General features: G+C 45.9%; 1 protein-coding gene across 2 annotated transcripts in view; it reads left to right on the top strand.

The window, feature by feature from the left end:
* The window catches only part of LOC147685218 (cathelicidin-1-like), a 177,915-nt gene that overhangs the window by 17,571 nt on the left and 135,041 nt on the right, over positions 1-25,303 (top strand). For both annotated transcript variants that reach the window (XM_086941127.1, XM_086941128.1), the window contains exons 2-3: positions 12,897-13,001; positions 20,403-20,480. In XM_086941127.1, the coding sequence (XP_086797253.1) occupies positions 12,897-13,001; positions 20,403-20,480 (183 nt within the window). The remainder of the gene's footprint in view (positions 1-12,896; positions 13,002-20,402; positions 20,481-25,303) is intronic.

Raw genomic sequence — 25,303 nt, 5'->3', positions numbered from 1 at the left:
ACAAATCCTTTACAGTCCAGCTTAAAGTTGTCAGTTGGTTTCTTCTTGCTGCAGATAATGCAGACTTAGCTCTTTTAACCTGTTGCATTCAGGGAGCCCATTCCTTCACATTTCAAAGCAAGGCAAAGTCCTTAGGGCTGTGGTTCCAAAGTGTGCAGCATGTGCAGTCATTCAGAGTGCAATCCTCTTGGTGCAGGCCAGGGTTTTAGCAGGGCAGGGCAATACATATATTGCCACTTTACTTTAACCATATACTTGTGCTCACTGACATAAGACTGACTATGTCACACATACTCAGGTCTCCACATACACATTTGTAGACTAAGCCCACTGTAATGTGACACATAGCCATACTGCTTACACTACATGCAGGACCCATGGAGATCACACAAGGTTCTATTCCACCATTTAACAGTCTTTTACGTTTGTCCCAACACATTAGGCTACTTGCGTCACTCAGAACTGACGCATCGATTCATGAGATTGGTCTGAGGGGGACGGTGCTCAGCTGGTTTACATCTTTTTGGGCCGGCTGCCGACAGACGGTCTGGGCCTCTTCTAGCTCTGCCGAGATGCCGCCACTGGGAGTCGGAGTCCCACAGGGCTCTGTATTGAGCCCGACTCTCTTCAATATCTTTATGACCCCTCTGGCGGCTTTGGCCGAGTCCTTCGGGGCCCAGATCGTATCCTACGCAGATGACACCCAGCTGCTCTTCACCTGCCGGAAAGGAGAGGATTTTGATGGAGAGAGCATCCGTGAGTGCCTTGGGGCTGTGTTCAAATGGCTCCAACTGAACAGCCTCAAGTGCAACTCAGACAAATCGGAGGTGCTCTTCTTCGGTTGTCAATCCGATCCGGACTGGCAGGTATGGTGGTCGGCCGACATGTCTCCCCCGGGGCAGTCGTCTCAGTTAGCTTAGAATCTGGGGGTTAAAATTGACAACGGTCTGACCTTGAGATCTCAGATCCTTACCCTCACTGGCACCTGCTTTGGGCTTCTCCGCATGCTTAGGAAGTTTTTTCCGTTGCTCTCCGAGGACCATTGGAGGATTACGGTGCAGGCCCTGATCGGGTCAAGACTGGATTACTCCAATGTCCTATATCTCGGCCTGCCCGAATATCTCCTGCAACGGATGCAGGTTGTCCAGAACGCTGCAGCACGTGCCATTTTTGGCTTGCAGAGGTGAGTCAGAGTCTCTGGCCTGTTGCAGTTGCTTCATTGGCTGCCTATCCGACAGCGGATCGTTTTTAAAGCTTTAACCCTCGCTCATAAGGCCTTTTATGCCACGGGGGCGAAATACCTTCAGAAGAGGTTAGCTGCCTATCGTCCTGCTCGATCTTTGAGGTCAGAGTCGAAGTTTCTTGCCATTGTTCCGCGTGTGAGGAGGGCACGTATTGGAGGTCGCTCATTTATGCTTCGGGCCCCTCAGCTTTGGAACACCTTGCCCCTGACGTTACGCAGCACCTCTAATCTGCTGGCTTTTAGGAAAGGTTTGAAAACCTGGCTCTTTGCCTCCTAGCTTCTTGTAATGCTTTGTTGACCCTGTTTTCTTTTATCTTGCTGTGTTGTGTTTGTCTTTCTTGGTTGTCAATAGAGCGCCGGGACACTCTTCTGAGTAGCCGAGCGCTATAAAAGACATAAAATAACATAACATAACATAACATAACATTTTTGATGCATCGCTGAAGTTGCGTCAGTTCTGAGGCCAATTTCAGCAATTGGCCACTTTTAAGGATGACGCGTCAAGGCAGAGTTACCACTGATGCATTAGTATTTCTGACACATACTTGGGTCCTTGCACTATGGTGCCTTGTATTGTTAATACAACACATTCATGGCATCATAACCTGCACTACGCAGCACTACTTCTTTTTACGCGTCCCTGCTTCAACGCAGTGATACATCAATCCTTGTAAATGAGACCCCAGGTTCTTCAGAAAAAAAATCACACACAACTCACAACTTCAATGTAGTTATTTCATCTCCCAAACTCACGTGCCTTAGGCATGACCTAGTGAGGGTGATCAAATAGCTTTTGTCCTTTCCCAAACAGTTGTACAGTACCTCAAACACCCCCCTTGCAGAGTAACCTTCACCATCAGTGGCCAATAGATAGTTCAGAAAATAATGTAGGCACTGCTCTCAAGCTATGCTAGGTTTCTCGGGAGCTGGAAGAAAGTTACAAGGTAAATTGTTTTTTGTATCCTGCACTTTCTTTCACCAGCAAGTATTCTCAACATAATTTGCTTTTAAACTATAGTACTTGGAACAAAAATGATCGTGGGCAGCAGAAACATCCACTAAAATTCAACATCAGAAAATGCTTTGAAAATCAATTGGTGTGTTGGTGTTTCCTTTCTTTATTAAAATGGAGTTGCAGTAGGAATGTTACATTTCAGCAGTTGGCCTAACATAATTCCAGGCTCTCCACTTGCCAACATACTTCTTGACAGGGCTGAAAAACACTTGGTGTGCCTGTCACCATCTCTGATGATGGACATTTCTACGCCATGACGCATCTTGTGTAGGGCCTAGACTGTTGGTACAAATGACGTCGCAATCTTATTTTCCCTCATTCAGTCTTCCTTCAATGGTGCCTCGTTGCCCTCTAGTGGCCTATTACTGCCTTGCAGCCTCCAGCAAGTATCCTACACTAGTTCAAGTTCAAGTTCGGGCATTTGTATAGCGCACTACTCACCCAGAGGGTCTCAAGGCGTTAGGGGAAGGGGTTCATTATTTGTCGAATAGCCAGGTTTTAAGTTCTTTTCTGAAGGAGATGTGGTTCTGAGTAAGGCGGAGGTGGGTGGGGAGTGAGTTCCAGGTCTTGGCAGCCAGGAAGGAGAAGGATCTGCCACCCATGGTGGATTTTCGGATGCGCGGGACTGCGGCGAGTGCTTGATTGGACGATCTTAGTTGGCGGGTGGGTTTGTAGAAGGACAGTCGTGTGTTGAGGCATTCGGGTCCTAGATTGTAGAGGGCTTTATGTGTGTGGGTGAGAAGGCGGAAAGTAATTCTTTTGTTGACGGGAAGCCAGTGGAGGTCTTTTAGATGTCCGGTGATGTGATCTTGGCGAGGGATGTCTAATATGAGTTTCGCTGACGCGTTTTGGATGCGCTGCAGTTTTTTCTGTAATTTTGCTGCGATTCCGACGTATAGTGTGTTACCATAATCCAGTCGACTCGTGACCAGTGCGTGGGTGACAGTCTTTCTTGTTTCGAGGGGGATCCAGCTGAAGATTTTTTTGAGAATGCGAAGTACGTTGAAGCAGGAGGACATTACTGCGTTGACTTGTATGGACATCCAGAGAGAGGAGTCTAGGATGAAGCCGAGGTTACGTGCGTGGTCTGTGGGTGTGGGTGCTGTGCCCAGCGCGGAAGGTCACCAAGAGTCGTCCCAAGCTGAGGGGGAAGATCCTAGGATGAGCACCTCCATTTTGTCTGAGTTGAGTTTTAGGTGGCTAAGTTTCATCCATTCTGCTACTTCTTTCATGCCTTCGTGAAGATTGCTTTTGGCGGTGTTGGGGTCTTTGGTGAGGGAAAGGATTAACTGGGTGTCGTTGGCGTAAGAGATAATGTTGAGGTTGTGTTGACGCACGATGGAGGCGAGAGGACTCATGTAGACGTTGAAGAGGGTGGGACTGAGTGATGATCCTTGTGGAACGCCGCAGATGACTTCGGTGGCCTCTGAGTAGAATGGGGGAAGTCGGACTCTTTGAGTTCTCCCAGCGAGGAATGAGATGATCCAGTTCAAGGCTTTTCCTTGTATGCCGATGTTGTTGAGGCGATGTATAAGGGTGCTGTGGCAGACTGTGTCAAAAGCGGCGGATAGGTCGAGTAGGATGAGGGCCACTGTTTCTCCGTTGTCCAGGAGTGTTCGGATGTCGTCGGTCGCTGCTCCTCTCTTGAATCAATCACTGTCTTTCAGGGACTTGGTGACAATCCTGGCCTGTCCCTTACATGGAGTACACAAAGTCACATAGCCTTTCTGAAGTGGATGATGATGATATCCCTGGTGCCATGTGCGACGCGCTGGGCATGTACACGGCTAGGCCTAGCAGCATGCAGCAAGAAGGGCACACGAGTCACAGGCTTACACTCTCGGCCGAAGGTCACTTGCGACTTTGGACCCATCTATTTATACCCTCGAACCAAGCCTGGTTATGAGGGGTGGTGCACTGCAATCCTTGTTTGGTATCGGCCGGGTGGCCCCTCTACACCTCTCCTTTCCTTTAGATGAAAAGTCAGCAGGAGAGGAAAACAGAAACAAGAGGATAGGAACAAAAGAACAAAAGTAAATCGCACATTAGAACATGGTTGTGTTGCAGTCCATAGCAAAAGGAGCCGACAGGTACACAGCTCGTTCAACCTTTGGCTGGGCACCGTTGACTTTAGGAGGGCTCTTGCTGCGAGTTCCCAGCAGTGTTCTTCGAGGACCTCGCTGATGCCCCTGTCATGGATTGACCCTCAGGGATCTCCAGGCTTGCGCCCACTCTGCATGGCACAGGGACAGGCGCGTGGCCTGTGGGGATGTCTGTAGTGTCTTTTTCCGGCAAGCCTGCAGGGTCGTCGCCTTCGTCCTGAGACGGTTGCTCGGCAATCTGGATACATTGGTCTGCTTTCGAACCAGGATATGTTCCTCACCACCTTATGGCGGCCTCTTTGCGCCATGATCATGCTGCCATCCACTCGAGTGACTGTCCACACCTCCGGTTCATAAAGCATACAAAACTTGCAGTCTGGATAACAATCCTTGAAGACTACCTTAGAACCTGTGCTCAAGGTGGAGGTTTTGCCCTTCCGGCCCGCGGTTTTCCTTTTGATGGTCGTTTTCCGCTTCTGTTGTGCTCTTTTGGCATCCAGACCAGGCGGCATCCACTCAGGGTCTTCCGAGATTAGATCTCGTGACGAGTGCTTTAGCAGAAGCAAGGCTGGAGTGCATCCGGTTCTTGAGTGTGAGGTTTGCCGGTATACGAGCAAGAATAGTTGCAGACATCCCTCGGGAACTTGGTGCTAGTCCATGCTGATTCGCAAATGTCGATTGAGGGTTCTCATGAACCGATCTACCTCACCGTTGGCTTGAGGCCACTGCGAGGTGATACAAGGAAAATCATGGAATTCCTGCCCCTGGAATGGTGATTTGTTGTTTGGTTTTATTATGTCAGGCAGTCCGAACATGGCGAGAATCCTTTCCAGGGCCGGTCAAACATAGGTGAATGCCATGAAGGGCACCAGCTCTACCACTGGGAATTTTGAGAAAGAGTCCATGACGACGATGGTGTGCCTCCCGTCAGGAAAGCTCCCAAAATCAAGACTTATCTTCGTCCAGGGCAAATAGCATGGCTCCTCTGTGATTATTGGCCCTGGAGCAGGGTCACCTCCGGTGATGGTGCACGGGTGGCAGCTTCAGACCTCCTCGTCCACCATGGCGTCCATGCCGGGGAACCACACATTCGCCCTCAGCCTGGCTTTGGTCCTGGCAGTGCCTTGATGCCCTTGATGAGCGAGCATTACCATCTGCTTGCAGAGGTTCTTCGGTATGACAATTCTTGACGTACTTGCAGAGTGAATCTTGCACAACGTTGCACCGTATTTACAAAGTAACGCATCTAGACATATGCGTGACCTTGTGAAGCAATGTCCCACATTATCCCTGATTCTGGTATGATGTATGCAGGGTGGGAGTTCCCACGCAACAAAGACTTGTAGGGTTGGCGCAGTAAAATCTCTCAGATTTCACTGTGACACTTCTAAGACACCACTGCATCTAAACCTTATGCCTGCCTCATGGCAGACGTTAGGGTGACGTAGTGCCATAGGGATAGGCTGGCCCCATGCATTGCTGGAATTGCATCATGCTTCCAACAAAACTGTAGCAATTTGTGACTTTATTGCTGCCAGATATGTCAGTATTCCATATGTATCTGTCATTGATTGCGACATGGAGCACCGTACATTGAATAAGGCGCATTCATGGTGGCACAACGAAGGCACAGTGAAAAGTGTTGCAACACTGTTTTGTCACAGCGATGCAACACTTTTCATGAATGAGGCCCAGGAATACAACCTTTCTTATTGATAGTGCGCATTCCTGCCCTTTTGTTTTGTCGCAGGGCAGCGCAGCAAAATTCCTTGCAGCGCTATCCAGCACCAAAATCTCTGAAATGAGCTCCCAAGTGTTTGCACCAATTTACGACCAGCTACTTTGTGGTCTTAAAAAACTACCACTAACTTGACTTAGCAGCAGTTTGGGGGGTTATCCCTGGATGGGAATTTCATTGTAAATATCACGAAGTGGGGTTAGCGGCTGTTTTTGCATGGGAACGCCCACCTTGCATCTCATTTTTGTTAAGTCCCACTAACAGAAGTGGAGACCCTGAAAATTCACGTTTACACCATAAAAGTGCCACTAACTGCAGTTAGCGGCAACTTGCACATCCAGCAATAAAAAAAAGCTGCTGTAACATCAAATCATTTACGCTACAGCGGCGTTAAGTTCTTGTACATATGCCCCCATGTCCTTAGCACCATTGAAAAACAAGGAGTGCAGCTTGCTATCTGGCCCAACCCTTGATCCTCCCTCAGTGCTATGGAACAGACTGTACTCAACAGTGTACGAGCCACTACACATGGGGCGCAGTATTACACTCCACTCTAGTGGGAAGAATGTTATCCATAATTCATATAATCACTGCTCTGCACACACCTAGAGAAAGCATTTGCTAATAAATTGTAAGTAAATTATGCCACCCAGCAGCAGAAATGCTAAAATCTGGAATATTTTGGATCAGAAAAAATGTCTGCCTGCTGATTTCCTGAGAAGTTAATTGTTTGTTTTAAATGGGCAACAAAGAAATCAAGCCAAGTGTGGTAGGCAACTGTAGGGACACTGTTTTTCAGGCAACAGCAGGCCGCAAGCCTGAGAAGCTAGAGGTTTATGGCAGAAGCAGGGATAGACAACGAAATGAACTGTAGGTCTTCAATCAGCCCAACAGAGGCATAAGAAAGCACCAGTGACATCTCGTGACATCTCCTCTCTCTCTGTCTCAGCAATGTGAGCCTTACGTTTGTATGGATAAATGGATGCCATCTTAGCATGTGAGTTTCTCACTGTATGTAACTGGAAATTTCAATCCTAAAATGAGCGCTATATTCCTCACTACAACAGAGAACACACATAGATTGGCGACCTGTCACTAGAAGCTCCTTTTCATGGGACCAGCGTTGGCCGGCAAAGAAAAACAGGACGCCTGTAACCAGGCAGCTCTACAGCGGCCCCTTCTTTCCATGTTGGGGGCATATTTACAAGGGCTTTATCTCCGCTTTTTTGGCTTAAAAAGCCAAACAAACGGAGATAAAACTATCGTCCTATTTACAAGAGGGTGCAAACATGCATAATCGCATGTTAGCACCCTTTTTCCCAACGCCTCCCTTTGCATCTCTAATGAGATGCAAAGTGGGTGTCACTGGGCGTACCCCGTTTGGACTACCTTGCAAATATCGCTGATGTTCACATCGCGATATTTACAAGGCTGCCCCAGCATTTTAGCAGACATTAGTTTTTGGAGAAAACAACTGTTTTCTCCAAAAACTAACGTCTGCTAAAATGCGGACTTACCTATCCCCAACATTGGGGTGGATTATGCTGATACAACCATGTGGGTGGTATCAGCAAGGTTATAGACGTTTTGCAGGGAACATCACTGGAAAACCAGCGATGGTCCCTGCAAAACGGCGATAACCTCGCTATCTCTGGGATTTTTATCGCCCTGGAGTAACGCGTTGTTTATAACGAGCTACCAGGGTGATAAATTCCAGAGATAGCCTGTGATAATATAATTATCGCTAAGCACGGCCAGCGATAACTATTGCTGGCCGATGTTAATATGCCAGTTGGTTGGTTATGAAGTACAACAGTCAACAAGTGAAATGCAGTCACTCAAGATGACAAACACTCCAAACAAGCGAATGGAAGCCCAAAGAGCTGATACAAACATAAACAACAATGGCAACAGTGTTGATGACTGAAAGGGGCTGCCGTATTGCCCTATTAAAGGTTATGTTATGGTATTAGTTTTGTTGAGCGCGACAGCTGCCCCAGCAACGGGGCGTCCCGGCGCTGAGAACCAAAGCATAACCAACTGAGGAGGGGGGTGGGGGTGGGGGGGGGGACTACAGAGGAGGAAAGAGGTGCGTTTTTACTGCTTTGCGAAAAGCGGATAGATTGGTAAGGTAACAAATGTGGACGGGCAAGGAGTTCCATAATTTTGCTCCCCTTACTCTGAAGGAGCGATCTCCGATACGGCAGAACTTCGTGCGGGGGACCACAACAAGGTGTTGGCCCATGGAGAGAAGATTGCGTTGGGGGGTATAAGGTGTTAGCAGCGATCGGAGAAGTTCGGGGCCATCAGTTCTAAGGATTTTAAAGGCGATGATAAGAGCCTTGAATTGGATGCGAGCTTCCATGGGCAGCCAATGGAGCCTCTGTATGGTGGCTCTGGCCGAGCATCTTCTGGGCAGGCCTACAATTGCCCTGGCTGCTGAGTTCTGAATCCGTTGGAATCTGGATAGCTCAGCTTTATTAGCGCCCAGTAGGAGGACGTTTGCATAATCCAGCCGGGCAAGGATGGTGGCTTGGACAATGAGCTGCCTTGTCTTGGGGTCAAAAAAGCCTAAGATGGGGCTAAGGCTTCTCAGCAACCCAATACATGTAGCTGCCACTTTTTTGTGTGCGACTATTAATTCAGTGCAGAGTCCAGCCATACTCCTAGGTTTTTTACCAAGGATTTCGGAGGGGGGTAGGGCCCAACAAAGGGGGCCACCAATGGTCGTTCCAACCGCTAGTGTTCTTACCCAGGAGTAGCACCTCGGTTTTTCCTGCATTTAGTTGTAGACAATTTGCAGTCATCCAGTTGGTGACTGCAGCCAACCCATCCCTAAATTTTGTGGCAGTGGCAGAGGGCGCTTCCGTGAGGGTGATTACCAGCTGGGTATCGTCAGCGTATGACACCAATGTGAGGTTCCATTCTTTGGCCACTGCCGCAAGAGGTTGCATATACACATTAAAAAGGGATGGGCTAAGAGCAGAGCCCTGGGGGACTCCTTGGCCTATTGCATGGGGTTGGGAAATAAAAGGGGGGGCTGACACGCAAAAAGATCTGCTCGTGAGGAATGACTGAAACCATTCCAGTGCCAGTTCACTGATCCCAATGCTTTCCAAGCGGCCCAGTAGGATGCTATGGGAAACCGTGTCGAATGCTGCGCTGAGGTCGAGCAATATCAGCGCAGCACTCTGACCGGTGTCCATAATCCTCCGGAGGTGTTCTGTGGTGGCAAGAAGGGCGGACTCCGTACTGTGCCCAGGCCTGAACCTGTGTTGGGATGGGTCCAAGATGTTGTTTTTGGCCAGATGGTCAGTGAGTACGGCGTTCGCATGGGCTTCAGCTAGTTTAGACACCCACGGGAGCAGTGAAACTGGTCTGTAGTTTTCCTGTTTTGCAGGGTCTAGAGTGGGTTTTTTAATTATGGGAGTGACCCAAGCCTGTTTCCAACATGTGGGCACAGTGGCTGATGTAAAGGAAAGATTAAGGAGTTTAGCCAATGAAGGTAGGAAGAATTCCAACGCTTTTAAAAAGTGGGCTGGTCTCATGGGGTCTGAAGGAGAACCCGATTTCACCTTTCTGCAGATTGTAGCTAGGTTTTCTAGAGAGATAGCCGGTAGAAGGGTGAGCTTAGAGCCTTGGAGAGCCTCATTGGAATCACCGGTGCAAACAGAGGGGGTATGAGAGAAGGTGTTATAGATCTTTCTCACCTTTTCAGTGAAGAAGGTGGCCAGATCGTCGCACTGTTGAGTGGAGGAGATGCATGAGGGCGGGTTGCCACCGTTTTGAAGTTTTTGCACCAATTTAAAAATAGTTTTCATGGGGTTGGGGCTGGACTCAATTTCTTTAGCATAAAAAGAGGCTCGAGACATGCGTATAGCTTTGTGGTATAGCTTGAGTTTGGCCAGATAGCATGTTTTCTCCTCGTCCCTGTAGTCTTTCCTCCACTGGCGTTCGGCCTTTTTACACTCTTTCCTAATCTTTTTCAAATTCTCATCATACCATGGATTAGAGGGGGTACTCCGTCCTCTAGTCCATTTAGCTAGTATGATAGTGTCGAGTCCTTTCGTAATCCACTCTTGAAAAGTAGCGTATGCCATATTGATGTCGCTCGCAGTATCCAGATTGGGATCACCTAAACTGGCAGGGAAGTCCGTACTGTGGAGTTTGTGCCAGGGCCGATTAAAACGGGAGACGGGCAGCGCTTTTTTGGGCTGAGTGGCGGTCGTGATCACAAATGTGACCAGAGAGTAATCTGTCCATCCCATAGGTTTAGGGGGGTCCACCTTCACTTCCGGAATATTGGTAAAGACCGGGTCGAGTAGATGGCCAGCAGAGTGAGTGGGGGATAGTAAGCGAGGGGTCAGTTGTAGCGCAGTAAGGTCTGCTAGGTGATTACTAATGGTCGGATCCTCAAGGGTGTCAAAATGGAGGTTTAAGTCCCCCAGGATCGTAAAGTTAGGTGAGCTGGCAACAAGGGCATGGGCTGTCTCTAGGAGTTCCTCTATAAATTTGGAGGTGGGCCCCGGGGGTCTATAAATGAGAAGGCCAGATAGGGAGAAGTGAGGGCTAGTGGTAATTTTGAAGTGAGCACACTCGCATCCCGTAATGTCTTCCTTCACAAAAGTACAAGTATATGATGCTGCACTGTTGACTGATTCACAATGTACTGAACACTCTAGGAAGCAATGGCTATAGGCACTGACCTGAAACCCGTCAGCATTGACAATTGCCTCCATACATACCAAAAATAGAAAACAATGTGCAAAGTGGAGAGTAAAACATTTTTTGACTCAAGCAATAACAATTTTCTGTCTTTACTGTCTTCTCATAGGATAGGATTTACAATGCCATAACTTTAAAATAGACCTGTAGCTAGGTTGCAGAAAGTGTGCCAGGTGGCACAATAATACTTTGTCTGCTCTTGTGTGCTTTAGTGGTGTTTTACTCTCTGAATGTACTGAATGTTTATTCATTTGCAGTGTGTTGTAAGTAGACTGCACTGAATGGTGACTAATTTGCAGTGTGTGGTAGGCAGCTCTAAATTAACAATACTTTCTATAGGTGATCATTTTTAGTGCAATACAGTTCACGGGGCCTGATTCGCAAAGGTAAACTTACACTTTTGTGCAAGATAATGATTATTTGCTATTTACAAAGGTATTTTACTAGTAGTATCTTTACAACTGTGAAGTCTCCACACATTAAAAGATAGAACAAGTCTATCTTTTCATGCACGGAGTTGCTTGCCCGAATGTGGAGTCACCTCGATCGAAAAGTTAGTATTAAATTGTTTGTTTGTGAATATCGAAAAACATCAAACTTACACAAAATGTATGTTTACCTTTGCAAATCAGGTCCAAAGTGGCTACTTGTCAAACATGTGTTTTCCTAGAGAAAAAGGCCACTAGAGGGGAATTCCATTCTTCTGTTGTGCGATAAGACAATGCACTAGTGCTTTGGGAATATTGGACACTTCAAATATGTATGTGCCCATTTTCCAGTGGCTCGATGTTAGTGCCATTTAGAAAGATATGGCTGCGCCCTGCGTGTATGCAGCGACTCTTGGAGGTCTCCATTCATCTACTGACAGCTGCTGTGCACAGCCATACTCTGACACATGAATATTAATATGGGAGTCGATGTGCATCTCATTGCACACAGTCCTTCTCTCTGCTCATATTTGGTACATTTACCACAGGGGAAATGACTTCCCTTTCATACACAAACAGTAATGCATCCCTCCTTTAGGTTTCATTGTGAATTGTTTTAACACCATCGCTGCTGATGGAATTCTCCTCCTGTGCTGGCCCTTATTGAAATGGGTGTGGTCGTGACGGAACCATTCCATCATCAGCACAGCCCAACCGTAACTGATGACGGAATGGTTCCGTCACAAGCATCGAAGGGGTTAAATCTGACAATCACCAATATGCTTCAGCCAGATCCTGAGTAATTTTTGGCCAACCGTTCCAGTTGTGCCAGATGATCAAAACTGTTGATGATAAAAAAAAATGGGGCTAAATGTACAAGTGTCTGGATCCATGTTAAAACTTGCAGTTTACGCAGGTGATGGATTATGTGGCAAATGCGGAAAATCCATAATTATGCGAAACAATCCATGGCCAAAGTATCACATATTCCAATGGTCCTGGCTATGGCAGAGCACAATTAGTGACCAAACCCAAAGCTACTGTGCTAGGGTAGCTAAAGAGATCGTTCGAATCAGCGCAGAAACATCATTCATTAAAATATTATATGACCCATGTTAAGTGAGTAACAAGTTAGTTAAGCCTATGTAATGTTATGTCAAACAAAATCAAAGAATGGAACATTAATGATAACATTGTTAAGTACTGGATTTGTGTGGGGGGGTGAGAAGAAATGGCAACACCCTCGGTAATGAGGAATGTAGTGAATATGGCAGCATTTAATGCTAAGGTACACATAAATAACAGAACAAATAAAGTTAAATATTTGTAATTGCCCAGAAGAGGAGGGATGTAAAGTTTTCAGAAGCTAAGTTCTAAATCCTCACCTTGTTCTCTGTGAGCATCAACCAACAGATGGAAGAGGGTGGCACTTCTTTCCTTGGAGGCCTTATGCCTCCGAAAAGATTTACTAGTAGGTCTCTCATTGCCAAGATCCTCCCCCAGCTGAAATAGGTCTTCATTGTATGGTCCAATAGAACCTAGCCAGTGGTAATTTAGCCTTCAAGAGTATTTATTGTGTTGAACTCACGTTTTGTGGCAGTCCCACGGCTATGTGTGATGTTCCCATGTTTTTGTATATTTGCAGAACAAATCTAACAGCGTTGCTCAGCTGACTTTCACAATCCAAGAAACTGTGTGCCAGGAGTCAGAAGAAAAAAAAACAGAAGAGTGTGATTTCAAGGATGGTGGTGTAAGTCTTTAGTTTCCATAAGAAAACAGGTGACTTAACTAAAGTCACTAAGATTGCCCTTCTCTTTGAATTGTTTCAAAAGAAAATGTGTGGATCCTGAATATCGAATAGGAAATATTATGGTACCCAAATTTTGTAGCCAAAATATTCAGAACAAAAATATCAACTGGTAAGTATATATATATATTCTATACCTAACTACATATATATGTACCATGATGATATATATCTTCAAGGTAAGCAGATAGGCCGCCTCAAATAGTAAGTCTATACATCCATAAATGCACTTGCCTCTCAATAACTTGAAATCAATATTTTGGATAAGACATTAAGATATCGCAATCTTCCTGCACTTAATATTCCAGGCTGATAATTCTGCAATCCTGCAAATTTCTAATCACCAAAATATGAACCATCATGCAATCATTGTCATCATCATTATTTGTGTATCACAAAAGCAAATCCTAGATTGCACAGGTGAATGATATAGGCCGCCAGAAGACGGTGGACTCAGAACTGGTGCCTTACCAAACTAAAGAATCAACCACAAGTCATGAGTAGCAGCTGTAACGAGTTCCATAGTTCAACCGTGCATTGTAAAAGAATGACTCCCTGCATGCGCGCCCTACGCTTTTGTTACAGCTATAAGTAATTTTTTGCCCAGCTGGAGTGGAACAGTGGGAGCTGGTCAGCCAATCAGATTGTTCATTTTACTGGATATGCTAAATGCTACAGGCCTACTAATCTGGTGTGCTGTGGGCAAATGTCGGTCAAAATAGGGAGTGATGTGTAAAGAAGAAGCTGCCTCACTTTACCTTTTGGGTGAGGCGAAGATGTAGCCTGGGGGCTTGAGCAGTCCACCCCGAAGCTGGGAAACCAGGTTCGGGTCTCGGCAGAGACTCTCAACACCCTTTGATTATGGGCATTTCACTTAATCTCCCAGGGGTATATTTACAATAACTGGCGCATCCCTCCTGATTTGCAGGGATGCACCAGTTACTGTGCGCCACAGCTCCGCCATCATGCACCATGGGGCAAAAATGGCACAGATGCGTGACGCATCTGTGCCGTAAAAGTGACGCATTGCTGGTGTTGCGTCACAAGCGTGACGCAGCTCCAGCAATGCTCTAAGGGCCCTATCTAGTTAATGCTGCGTCAATCCTTACGCCTGCTTCAGTCAGGTGCAGGGTTTTGACGAAGCATGGGCCTAAAAGTGACTGGAACGGAACGCCCCCCCCCCGCACAGGAACGCCTACATGTGGCGCAGGGCATTACAACGTGACTCATCTCCCAGATGCGTCACGTTGTAAGTACCCCCTCACCATGGAGCAGGATTTGCACAGCCACTGCATCACAAAAGTGATGCAACGGTGGTGTAAATGAGGTGCAAGGGGCTTGTGCCTAACAAAATGAATGTGTCTGTCTGTAACGCAACTGGTGCTCATGTAAAGCACTCTGATATCTTCGGGTCTAGTTTGTGTTATATAAAACTCTGAAGGAAAAAAAAGCAGTTTACTTTTCACACAACACTCCTTCGGCTTCTTCTGAAGCAGCCAGTTCACAAACTTGTGCAAGTAAAGCTGCAGATGTGGATAATAAAACAGATATGTCCCTTGCTCAGGTGCACAATGACTTTGAGTCTTGGACTCCCAGACTGAAATATAAAAGAAAAGTGTTTGCCATACACAACAGCAATAGGTCACAGATCCATGAAATGAAAAGGCTGGAATCTAAAATAAGAAAATCAGTGAGCACATCAAGGACCTATCTAGAGCCCAACGAGGAGTTGGTCGGAATGGAATCTCTGGGTGGGATACAGCTCTGCCCAATCACGTGTAATCAAATTTTAGTAGCCATAAAACCCAGCCAGTAAAATCAGGTGCAATCACAAGAGGCTTTTCCCTTTTTCTATGTGTGCTGCATTCTGCAGCACACATAGGAAAAGGAAAAACAAGGAGAAATAACGGTATTTCTCCTCATTGCGCCTCCTTTACACCTCCCCTGGGGAGCCGGATGTTTTTGGCGCTGCACTCGAGTTACAATTACTCGTAAATCCAGAGCACTGTCAAAAAGCCATGGGTGTTGCTGGGAATGCCCACAGCAAAACCCATTGCACATCCCTTTAACCGTGCTAACTGCGTTAGAGGGAACTATATTTACAGTGCTGTATTAAGCCAAGCAAAGTGCTACCTGGTAAATTTGGAGCAGAACCCTGCACCACCAAAACAGCTCTAAAAGAGATGCTCCTGTGGCGCAGACTCATTGTAAATAAGGCCCTTATTCTCCATTTACTGCCAGTGGCAAAGAGGGTGATAAAAAACAATGTAAACAAGATATACTGAACATGGGCAAGTCAAATTTAATAAAAGGGAAAAGGACAGGAATATTTAAGAATGGTAAAGAAATATTGAGGAAGTGGAAAAGATTAGAAGGATAAGTGATGAAAAATGACAAGCACTATAATGGTCCAAGGAAGTTTATAATTATTATTTGTTTAACTTTATTTAACATGTTTTCATCCACTCTCTAACATGTGTATAACACTGTTAACCTAACCTCAGTATTAACCTATCTGTTGGACCTTGCCCATTTTGTAGGGTCACCCCCAAATGCTTTCACCCTGTTTGCTGAACCGGTTTTTGTTGGTATTAGGACATTGTGTACTTTTTTCCTGCTAACCTGTGGTAAATGCTTGTGCTCTCTCCCTAAAACATGGTCCGATTGGCATCTACTTGTTTGGTAGATATAATTTATTTGTATTTATTTGTAAGCCCCAGGTAAATGGTACTATATGTAGCCAGGGCCTGTAAATTAAATACCACCAGTGGACTGCAACACTCATTGTGCCACCAACCAAAGGAACCTGTGATATGCTGTGCACCTTAACTTTCCATGATGTCATTTTACCATGGTTGCTAGGAATTCCATGCCTGGTCCTAGTATCCCTGGTGAAAGAATTGTAGGTATTCAATTGATGAGAAGACTGTTGCTGGGGTTGAAAGAGAACTGGATGGGTTCCTTTTACTAAGAAATAAACCTGGATTTCTTCATCTCTACATTTTTCCTGCGTGATCCTTTCACCTATTTAAAGGATCTTACAGAACCTTTTAAAACAAATCTCAGGCCTGGCACTGAAGCCTGGGGTGTAGTTTTAACTGCCATTACAACCTGGCAAAATAAAACGTTTCCCAGGCCTAAAGTTTAATACTCATATGTCACAGCTATCATATGTCCTAACCACGTATAGGACAGGGTGCATTGTATTTAAAAAGTAGGACATGTGTGGTTAAGTTTTACATGTCCTAGCAGTAAAAAAAAACTCTTATAGTCTTTTTTACTGCTGTTAGTCCCATCTCTCTACTTGACTAACACTGGGTTAATGTTTTATGTTTAATAAGTGATAACTTTAGATTGGGGACAGGTAGCATGTTTACAGTAAAATGAAATTTATTTCAAAACTCTCCTTAATGGTGAAGTCAGATTTTAAGGTGCAATTCTGAAAAATTGACATTTAGAGACTTGGGGCTTCATCTACAAGAAAATGGTGCAGCGCTGTGCCATGCTGAGTCATTTTCAAAGCACAGAGATGCGTTGCATTAACAAGTATGTGATGCATTCCTGTGCTTTCTCCTGTTATGGTCCACAATTGGCTGCCATGTGCCAGCGCAGGGACCCTTGCTTCATTTTGCAAAGGTGCTTGCAATGAGAAGATTATTGTTTTGTGCAGAAAGGGACACCTTCCTGCACAAAAACAATCATTAATGGCATTTTCCTCTTTCTATGCGAGCTGCAGAATGAGCAAGCATAGAAAGAGGGAAAACAAGGAGAAATAAAATAATTTCTCCTTGTTGCCCCATTCTTATGCCTCCCCTGGGGAGGCGTAGGTTTCTGAGGCATTCCCAGTTTTACAAAATGTTGTAAATCTGGGAATGCGGCAAATTCCATGGATGTTGCGCGGCAACACCCACAGCATAACCCACGGAATGCCTCCTTCACACAAACCCGTGAAAGGGGCCCATATTTACGAGACCATGAAAAGTCATGCAAGGTGACTTTAGGTGGCTTGTAATTATGTGCATACCCATTGCCGCCGGTGATTTAAAAAAAAAGTGACACACCGGTGGCGCAATGGGCTTGTAAAAAAGGACCCTGGCATTTTTTTGTCCCAACCAACTGTGCCTTTGGGATCAACAGCTTTACACAAGGGATTATTTTTTCTAAAGTCAGGTCTAAATCAAAGTGGAAATTGTCCACTTACCAGTTACATTTTAAAGGTTACACATTTATACTTTAATGGCCTCTGATTGATTACCCATTACACGACCTGCTGTAGACAGACTTCTGAAAAACAATGCTTAGGACTTTAATTAAATGTAAAAGTGGTAACAGTGACTCTTGATGTACATTGATAGTTCACCCATCTGCCCATCTGTTGGCTCTCCGGTTCTCCCTCCCCATTTAGAGGTTGTTGAACTATTCAGATGGCAGAACTCAGCGAGATCCGGCATGAGAAATACCATATAAACATGGACTGCGGCTGAAAAAAACCCTGGCTCCACAAGCTTGGAAGGCCTGACCTGTGTGGGGCAGAACTACCACCAGAATGTCCACTTTGTGTTTTCTTGTCCAGATCAGCAAAGCATGACATCATGGTGCTCTGGAAGGGCATCAGACCCCCAGTGACTTGGGACCAGTCCTTCAAGCTGTAATTGAGCCGCTGGTCATGAAATGCCTGTAGGACTTTGATCGCTTCCATCTGCTCCATGTCATGGATACATTGATGAATGCAAATAATCAAGCAAAAAAGTAAAAGAATTGCATTTTTAAGAGTCTGTGCAGTTCATGAAGTTATGCAATTCATGAAGTTTTGTTCACCAGAACCTTAAATGTTGTTATTTAAATGCACTACCTTGCCCATCCAATTATATAACAAAAGTGAACTTCAAAAAAGAGGTGCAGGATCATGCACAAAGATTAGTGGCAAAAGCTGTAAATCTACTTTAATATCTTAAATCAATTGTCTCTGAAATAAGGAAGGAGAAAAAATCTAAAAAAAAAACTTCTTTTTCATGAAATTACATTTTAGAAGACTATAAACTTCACAACTTTGGGAAGTTGTGAAGCTTGCCATTTTCACATACATACCACCAGCACAATTATAATTATACGTGGCACAAAGATAGCGCCTTAGGTGTTAGAGGGACCAGCTACATTCAGAATTAGCAAGGCAGACAAATTCTCAGCTGCCTTTGTTGTGCAATAGGATCGAAGGCTGCACCTCATTAATGGACCCAACAAGTCTTAAACCAGCCTGGTGTTGCTTGTGTTCCTGTCAAAGGTGACTTGACCGACAGTTTGGGCTGGACCATTCCTTTTGCAGGAGGACAAGGACTGATTTGCATATGCTTGCTCCCTGCCAGAGACAGAGGGGCAGATTCACGAGCCCCTTGCGACAATTTTGCGCTGCTGTCATATCACTTTTGTGACGCAGCGCCGGTGTAAACAGTACTACCAAATTACAACGAGAAGTATTTAGGGAGATGCCTCATGTTATAAAGCCCTGCGTAACATTACACCTGCGTCAGGTATAATGTATGCAGGGTGGGCTTTCCCACTTAGGAAAGCCTTGTAAAAGTGACACAGTGAAATCTACATGATTTCACTGCGCCACTTCTAAGATGCCACTGGGTCAAAACCTTACGCCTGCTTAAAGCAGGCATAAGAAGTGACGCAGTACAATAAGTATGGGCCTCAACATGCATTGCTGGAGTTGCGTCGTTCTTCGAGACACCTTCAACAATGCGTGACTATTGGGCCAACACATGCATCAGAATTTCTGACGCATCTGTCAATCCTTGCGCCATGGTGGGCAGTATTGTAAATACAGCGCATTCTTGGTGGGGCATGGGTATCCCTGGCTCGCACAGGGAAACTGACGCATCGCTACAGATGTGTCAGTTTCTTGTAAATCTAGTCCTGAGCGTTCAGCAAGGATTCCACCCTTCAGTTTTTACTATTTTAAACCAGCTCAAACAAACAAAACTGAAAGAGCAGCATAAACTATTAGGCCAAGCATACACATAAATTGCTGCAGAGAAATAATGCTCCTGGGCCAGATGCTGAAGTATTGTAATATCTTATGATTTTCTCTCCAGAGCAGCCAGTAACATCAATGACCTTTTATCCAAGATATTTGGAAAGTTTTGTGGCTAAATGAAATGTCTGGCCTCATTTAAGAAAACGGAAATAACCTGTATTGTATGGCGGGTCCTTTTTCAGACCTGTGTGTTAAAATATTTTCCTGGGTGCTTCTAGCGTCATTTGACTGTATGCATAAAGGACATACATTATTTCATTCAAGGTGAACCTAAAAATGCATCGTTCACTCACCCTAACCAAGATCAAACTGTTCCTGGTCAAAGGCCCCCTCGGTGCAGCAGCTCACCGTAATACAGAGTGCAGGCGTTGTTACAACATCCCCTACGAAGCAGCACACCAAAAGCACACCTATATAGCTGTTAAAATGGTCACCTCTACCCCATCCTACACCAAAGCAATAATTTCCCCCCGAAAGCAGAACAAAGTACTCGTATTTGAAGGAAAGGCTCACCACTCAGCTGACATTATTTGGACTCGAAGTCTGCAGTCTTCTGTTTACCTTTCCTTTCATCACAATCTCTGTCCCTAAATAGCCAGGACTCCCACCTGATAAACCCACATTACCTGCTGTGCTTAATTTGAGCCAACCGTGTTGTCAACACTTTTGACAGCTGGCATATGGTGGCGCTATTTGTGTAATTTAGCAATGAGCTCAATAACAGTTGTTTATACATTCAATATACATTAAAAACTACAAATACCTGCCTCCCAAGCCATTCTTATATTTATGACAGGTGCGGGTAACCCGCTGAACCCCGTTCGTGATAGGGATTGGGGATTGCAATTATTTCCCATGAACGAGGAATTCCCAGTAAGTGCAGGTCATAAGCTCGCGTTGATTAAGTCCCTGCCCTTAGTACACACCGCCCGTCGCTACTACCGATTGGATGGTTTAGTGAGGTCCTCGGATCGGCCCCGCCGGGGTCGGCAACGGCCATGGCGGAGCGCCGAGAAGACGATCAAACTTGAGTATCTAGAGGAAGTGAAAGTCGTATATTTATGACAGCCTTGAACACTCAGAATTGTCACACGTTAGTAGTGTGATGGTTAGTAGTTGTGTAGGAACTGTCATTGGCAGCGCTGGCAGTGGTAATGGGTGGTACAGGCTGTGGTGGCCTCCTGACGAGGGCCCTGGAACTTATTGTTTCACAAATTAAGCACTGATTAACTGAAATATGCTTCCCCTTTATGGGATCTAGATGTACAATCCATGAATTAATAAAATGTGTCTATTACCTGCAGATTGTGAAAAATTGTACTACAGTAATTCGTAAAGGCAACAACACTGCAGACTTGCTTTGTGACCCCGCAAATTCAGAGGTAAGTGCACCACTGAGATAAAACATCTGAAGAAATACCTGTTGATCTTTGACTATACAGGCAACCAAGATGTATATTATAAGACAACACAACCTCTGGGGCACATTTATCAAGGATTTTGAGTCACCTATGACTATGCTTAGGGGCCAGGCAACCACCTATGGATCTAGGCGCATTCCCAGATTTAACAACATTGGTAAACCTGGAAATGCGTCATAATGCAACACCTTCCCAGGAGAGGCACAACAAGGGTTAATATCTTTATTTCTCCTTGTTGCTTCCTATTTTTAACACCATGCGTGCGGCACATTATCCCGCTGTGCTCTGACTTTTTTTAAAAACCCGCGGTTCATGACGAGCTCAGCTCGTCATGAGCGTACGAGAGGTGTAACTCATGACGAGCTGAGCTTGTCATGAGCGTCGAAGGGGTTAAGTGTGCTGCTTAGAAAGAGGAAAATGCCCCTGAGGGTTGTTTTGTACAGGAAGCTGTCCCTTCCTCCACAAAAAACAATTGTGCCTACAACACAGGCCCCTTTGCGCCATGGCACAGGGTACCTGCATGGTGCGGTGCCTGTGCAAGGAAGGAACAGGAATGCCCCATGTAATGATAAATACAGCGCATTCCGGCCCTGTCCCTTTCACGGAGCAGCTCAGCAAGGTAGCTTGCTGCACTGCATGAAAGTTTAATAAATGTGGCCACTGGTGTATAGTTACTTACCCTAAATGAACTGGCTTTGCTGCAGTTCTATTGGTGAAAGCAGGCAACATACTTGTATGTTTTAGTAACTATTGCAATGGTAGAAAAAAATTGTTCCCTTGGTGACTTTAAATTAAATTAGGCAAAAGTGTGCTGAGAACATTTTGGGGGAGTTGAAAAGAAAAGGGGCGGGATTGAGTGTATGGATTTTTTGTGATTGAAAGTTTTCTCAGATATAATATTTAACAAGCATTTACAATGCAATGGTTTCGCCTTTGGAAAAGTTAGAGCTATTGGCATTGCTCATGACATTTCTTTTTTTTTTTTTACTTCTAAATAAATGGCATTGTTGTTTACATTGCAATAGGTCTCACATTTGTTGGAGTTGGAGCTACTGGCATTGTAAATGGCAATGTTTTTTATTCATGCTTTGTTAGCAGTGGAGTGATATTTTTTTTTAAGTGCCCACTATACCATATTATAAGCTTTTATAGCAACTATACAGTAAAGCTATAGCTATTTTAACGTAAAAGGGTGTAAATGGATGAATACAAATACCAAAAAGAATCTTAAACTGTATGGTGGAATGTATAGCAGGTGACAGACTACCGATCACAACATACGTACTTTAAGTAATTGTGGAAACCATATGTAATAAAAAAATCGGTAGTATGGGGTGTCAATGACGCTTATGCAAATGATGCTCAGCTGGTGAAGTGGTCAGCTCTGTTTGAAGATGCAAAGTGGTGAAAGGTGAAGTATTCAGCTCTGTCTGCAGGCACAAAGGGATGAATGGTGAAGTGGTCACTCTTCAGCTGTGAACATGCTCTTTACTATTGCTCATGGGCATCAAGAGAATCTGCCAGGTCTGAGTCATTTCAGTCACCTTATGTGAGGGCTGGGGTTTGTAAATGCACCTACATTAAACACCACTAAGAGATGAAGCGATTTCTGTGACATCACGTGATTTTTCTCCAAAATGTTTTTTTCACTTTCACTTTTTGGGTTTTCCGGGATGCTCTGGCATAAGATTTCCGGTTCCACCATGATTCGTTTTGTACAATAAGAAAACACAATAACTAAAAATACTCTCAAACTACGGTTTAACAGAGACACCTTTTTCTGTGTAAAAAGCACCTCACCATGGACCAAGCAGGGGCACGTGCCCCTAATCCACAGCAGGATTGAGACACTTCTCTGACAGGAGTTGTGCCAACCCACCTGCAGCCAACGCCATGGGTCACAGGAACATGAGATAGAGAGAAGGGGAGGAGATAGAGAGAAGGGGAGGAGAGAGAGAGGGGGGAGAGAGAGAAGGGGGGATGAGAGAGAGAAGGGGGGAGAGAGAGAGAAGGGGGAGAGAGAGAGAGAAGGGGGAGAGAGAGAGAGAAGGGGGGGTACATGGAGAGAGAAATGGGAAATAGGAGAGAGAAATGGGTGACAGAGAGAGACATGGGTGACAGAGAAATGGGGGACAGAGAGAGAAATGGGGGACAGAGAGAGAAATGGGGGACAGAGAGAGAAATGGGTGACAGAGAGAGAAATGGGGGACAGAGAGAGAAATGGGGGACAGAGAGAGAAATGGGGGACAGAGAGAGAAATGGGGGACAGAGAGAGAAATGGGGGACAGAGAGAGAACGGGGGAAGAGTCTGGAAGGGTGAAACGAAAGGGAGAGAAGGCGATAGTTCGGGGGGTACAGGAAAGGGGCAGGAGGTGGACAGGCAATATACATTTTAAAAACAAGCGGTAGATTTGGAAGAGGAAAGCAAAAGAAAGATAGGGCGAGTACAATGTATCAATGGAGGATGTGAGGATGGGAGGGAGAAAGGAAAGGAGGGGGCATACTAAGTGGAGAGGGGTGTGTGAGGACAACGGTGAGCGGGCAGGAGGGACGGCGAATGGAGGAGGTTGAGCTGGTCAGGGTGCGGGGAGAAGAACGAGAGGGAAAGGCAGAGCAAGGAACCAACGAGGAAATAGAGGGGAAACGCGAGAGGGGACGGCTGGGGCATAGGGGAGAGTGAGGGCAGAAGAGAGCCACCCACACACACACACACCCAGAGCCCCCCCCCCCCACACACACACACACACCCAGAGCAGTCACATACACACACACTCTGGAGCAGTCAAACAAACTGGAGCAGTCACACACACACACACACTGGAGCAGTCACACACACACACACTCTGGAGCAGTCACACACACACACACTCTGGAGCAGTCACACACACTCTGGAGCAGTCACACACACACACTGGAGCAGTCACACACACACACTGGAGCAGTCACATACACACACACACTCTGGGGCAGTCACATACACACACACTCTGAGGCAGTCACATACACACACACCCTGGGGCAGTCACACACACACACACCCTGGAGCAGTCACACACACACACACACCCTGGAGCACGCGCACACACACACCCTGGAGCAGTCACACATGCACGCACACACCCTGGAGCAGTCACACACGCACACATACACTGGAGCAGTGACATACACATACTGGAGCAGTCACACACACACACACACACACACACACTGGAGCAGTCACATACACACACACACACACACTGGAGCAGTCACATACACACACACTCTGGAGCAGTCACATACACACACACCCTGGAGCCCCGGTGTGTCTAAGACGACAACGTACGTTTATCAAGCATCTCAACAAAGCATCAAGGGAACCCTGTTTTGCAAGACTATTTCACCTCAGTTATCATACCACAAATGAGTGGTTTTAAAAAAGAGACCATATTCCATATTTTTAATTGTACACCATGCACCCATAATGACATTTATCCCATATTCAGGTTTAACCATGCTCATTCTTGCGCCTCAAGTTCCTGCTGAATGACTTGTGCAGAGGTGGTCATGGTGCAGTCAATGAGGAGAAAGGTCACAGTTCAAACCCTCTAATCAATACCACTGTCGAGAAGGCTGCACAGATTTACCAGCCCTGGATTTAAAGGTATCCTGGCAACAGCATCACCCCACGCCTGGGCGCTGACACAGCAGTGACGGATTCACAGGGAGAGGACCCCTTAGCAGGGTCAACGCCGTGTACCCCCCAACTCAAACCATAAGACAGGAAGTCCCACGCACCCCAGCCTTTGAAGGCACTGCCACACCCCACGTTTCAATCAATCAATGAGCATAACACTCGCACCCTCAAGCTCAGATTCACACTCGGGGAGCCTAACGAGGATAAGGAGACCATTCAGCTTCTGTTCAATTTCATTTTATGGTCACAACCGTTCCGACGCTTAAAATGTTAGCTCGACTCTGAGAACACTAGCGCGAAAAGATAACTTCCTTTACTTCTCCAAGCATTTGCCTCCTACCTACGACTTGCCATCTGACAACGCTATCATGCCTCTTTGACAACTTAGACTATTGGACAACACCCAGCCAGACTGATCCCAGTTACAACTTGACATGCACTAACAAGGGTAAAATAGGGGGCGGGGTCACCTACAGCTGCTGTGTGGTCCCCAATACATCTTTGAACGTCAACGGTCCTGTGTTTTACTGAAGCACACGCATAACCGGGATATTCAGATCTCTATTAATGCACGCACTCTCACCTCTCGCACGTCCTGTAGGCACTCGAGCACGGCAAGGTTGTTGTTCCACGTCTTCCTTGGACAGACACGGCTCACGTCCTCCCGGCAGGCCTCATCCTCAGACAGCTTCCATCCGCCGGGCCCACGCCTCACGGGGGACATGACGACTTGCGGCTGCTGTGGCTGTGGGGCAGCCGCGCCCCCTGCCTTCGGGGCGTCTACAGCTATGCCATCCCCACGTACCACCAAAGCCCACATCCCGCATAACAGCAGCAGCGCCCACAGCTCCATCCCACGTCCACAAGCCGACATCTTGGAACCAGCCACTGACGTTGCGTAGAGGAGGAGGAATGAGTGACGTAGTTAGTATTTAAGAGTGCACAGTGACGTATACAGAAGAAAAAGATACTCAGCTGCACAACGACTTCGAGTTAGTGTAACTGGTGGCCATACTGCAGTGTATTCGCCCTTGGACAATTTGAGAGCGAAAAACAAAGAAACCACCAATACTCCCAAATCTTTGAGTTTAGGTTTTAATTTGTACTT

This window comes from Lissotriton vulgaris, chromosome 10, assembly GCF_964263255.1.
Source record: "Lissotriton vulgaris chromosome 10, aLisVul1.2, whole genome shotgun sequence".
NCBI classification, from domain to species: domain Eukaryota; kingdom Metazoa; phylum Chordata; class Amphibia; order Caudata; family Salamandridae; genus Lissotriton; species Lissotriton vulgaris.
The sequence above is the reverse complement of the archived record's forward strand: the minus strand, read 5'-3'. Positions and strand labels throughout refer to the sequence as shown.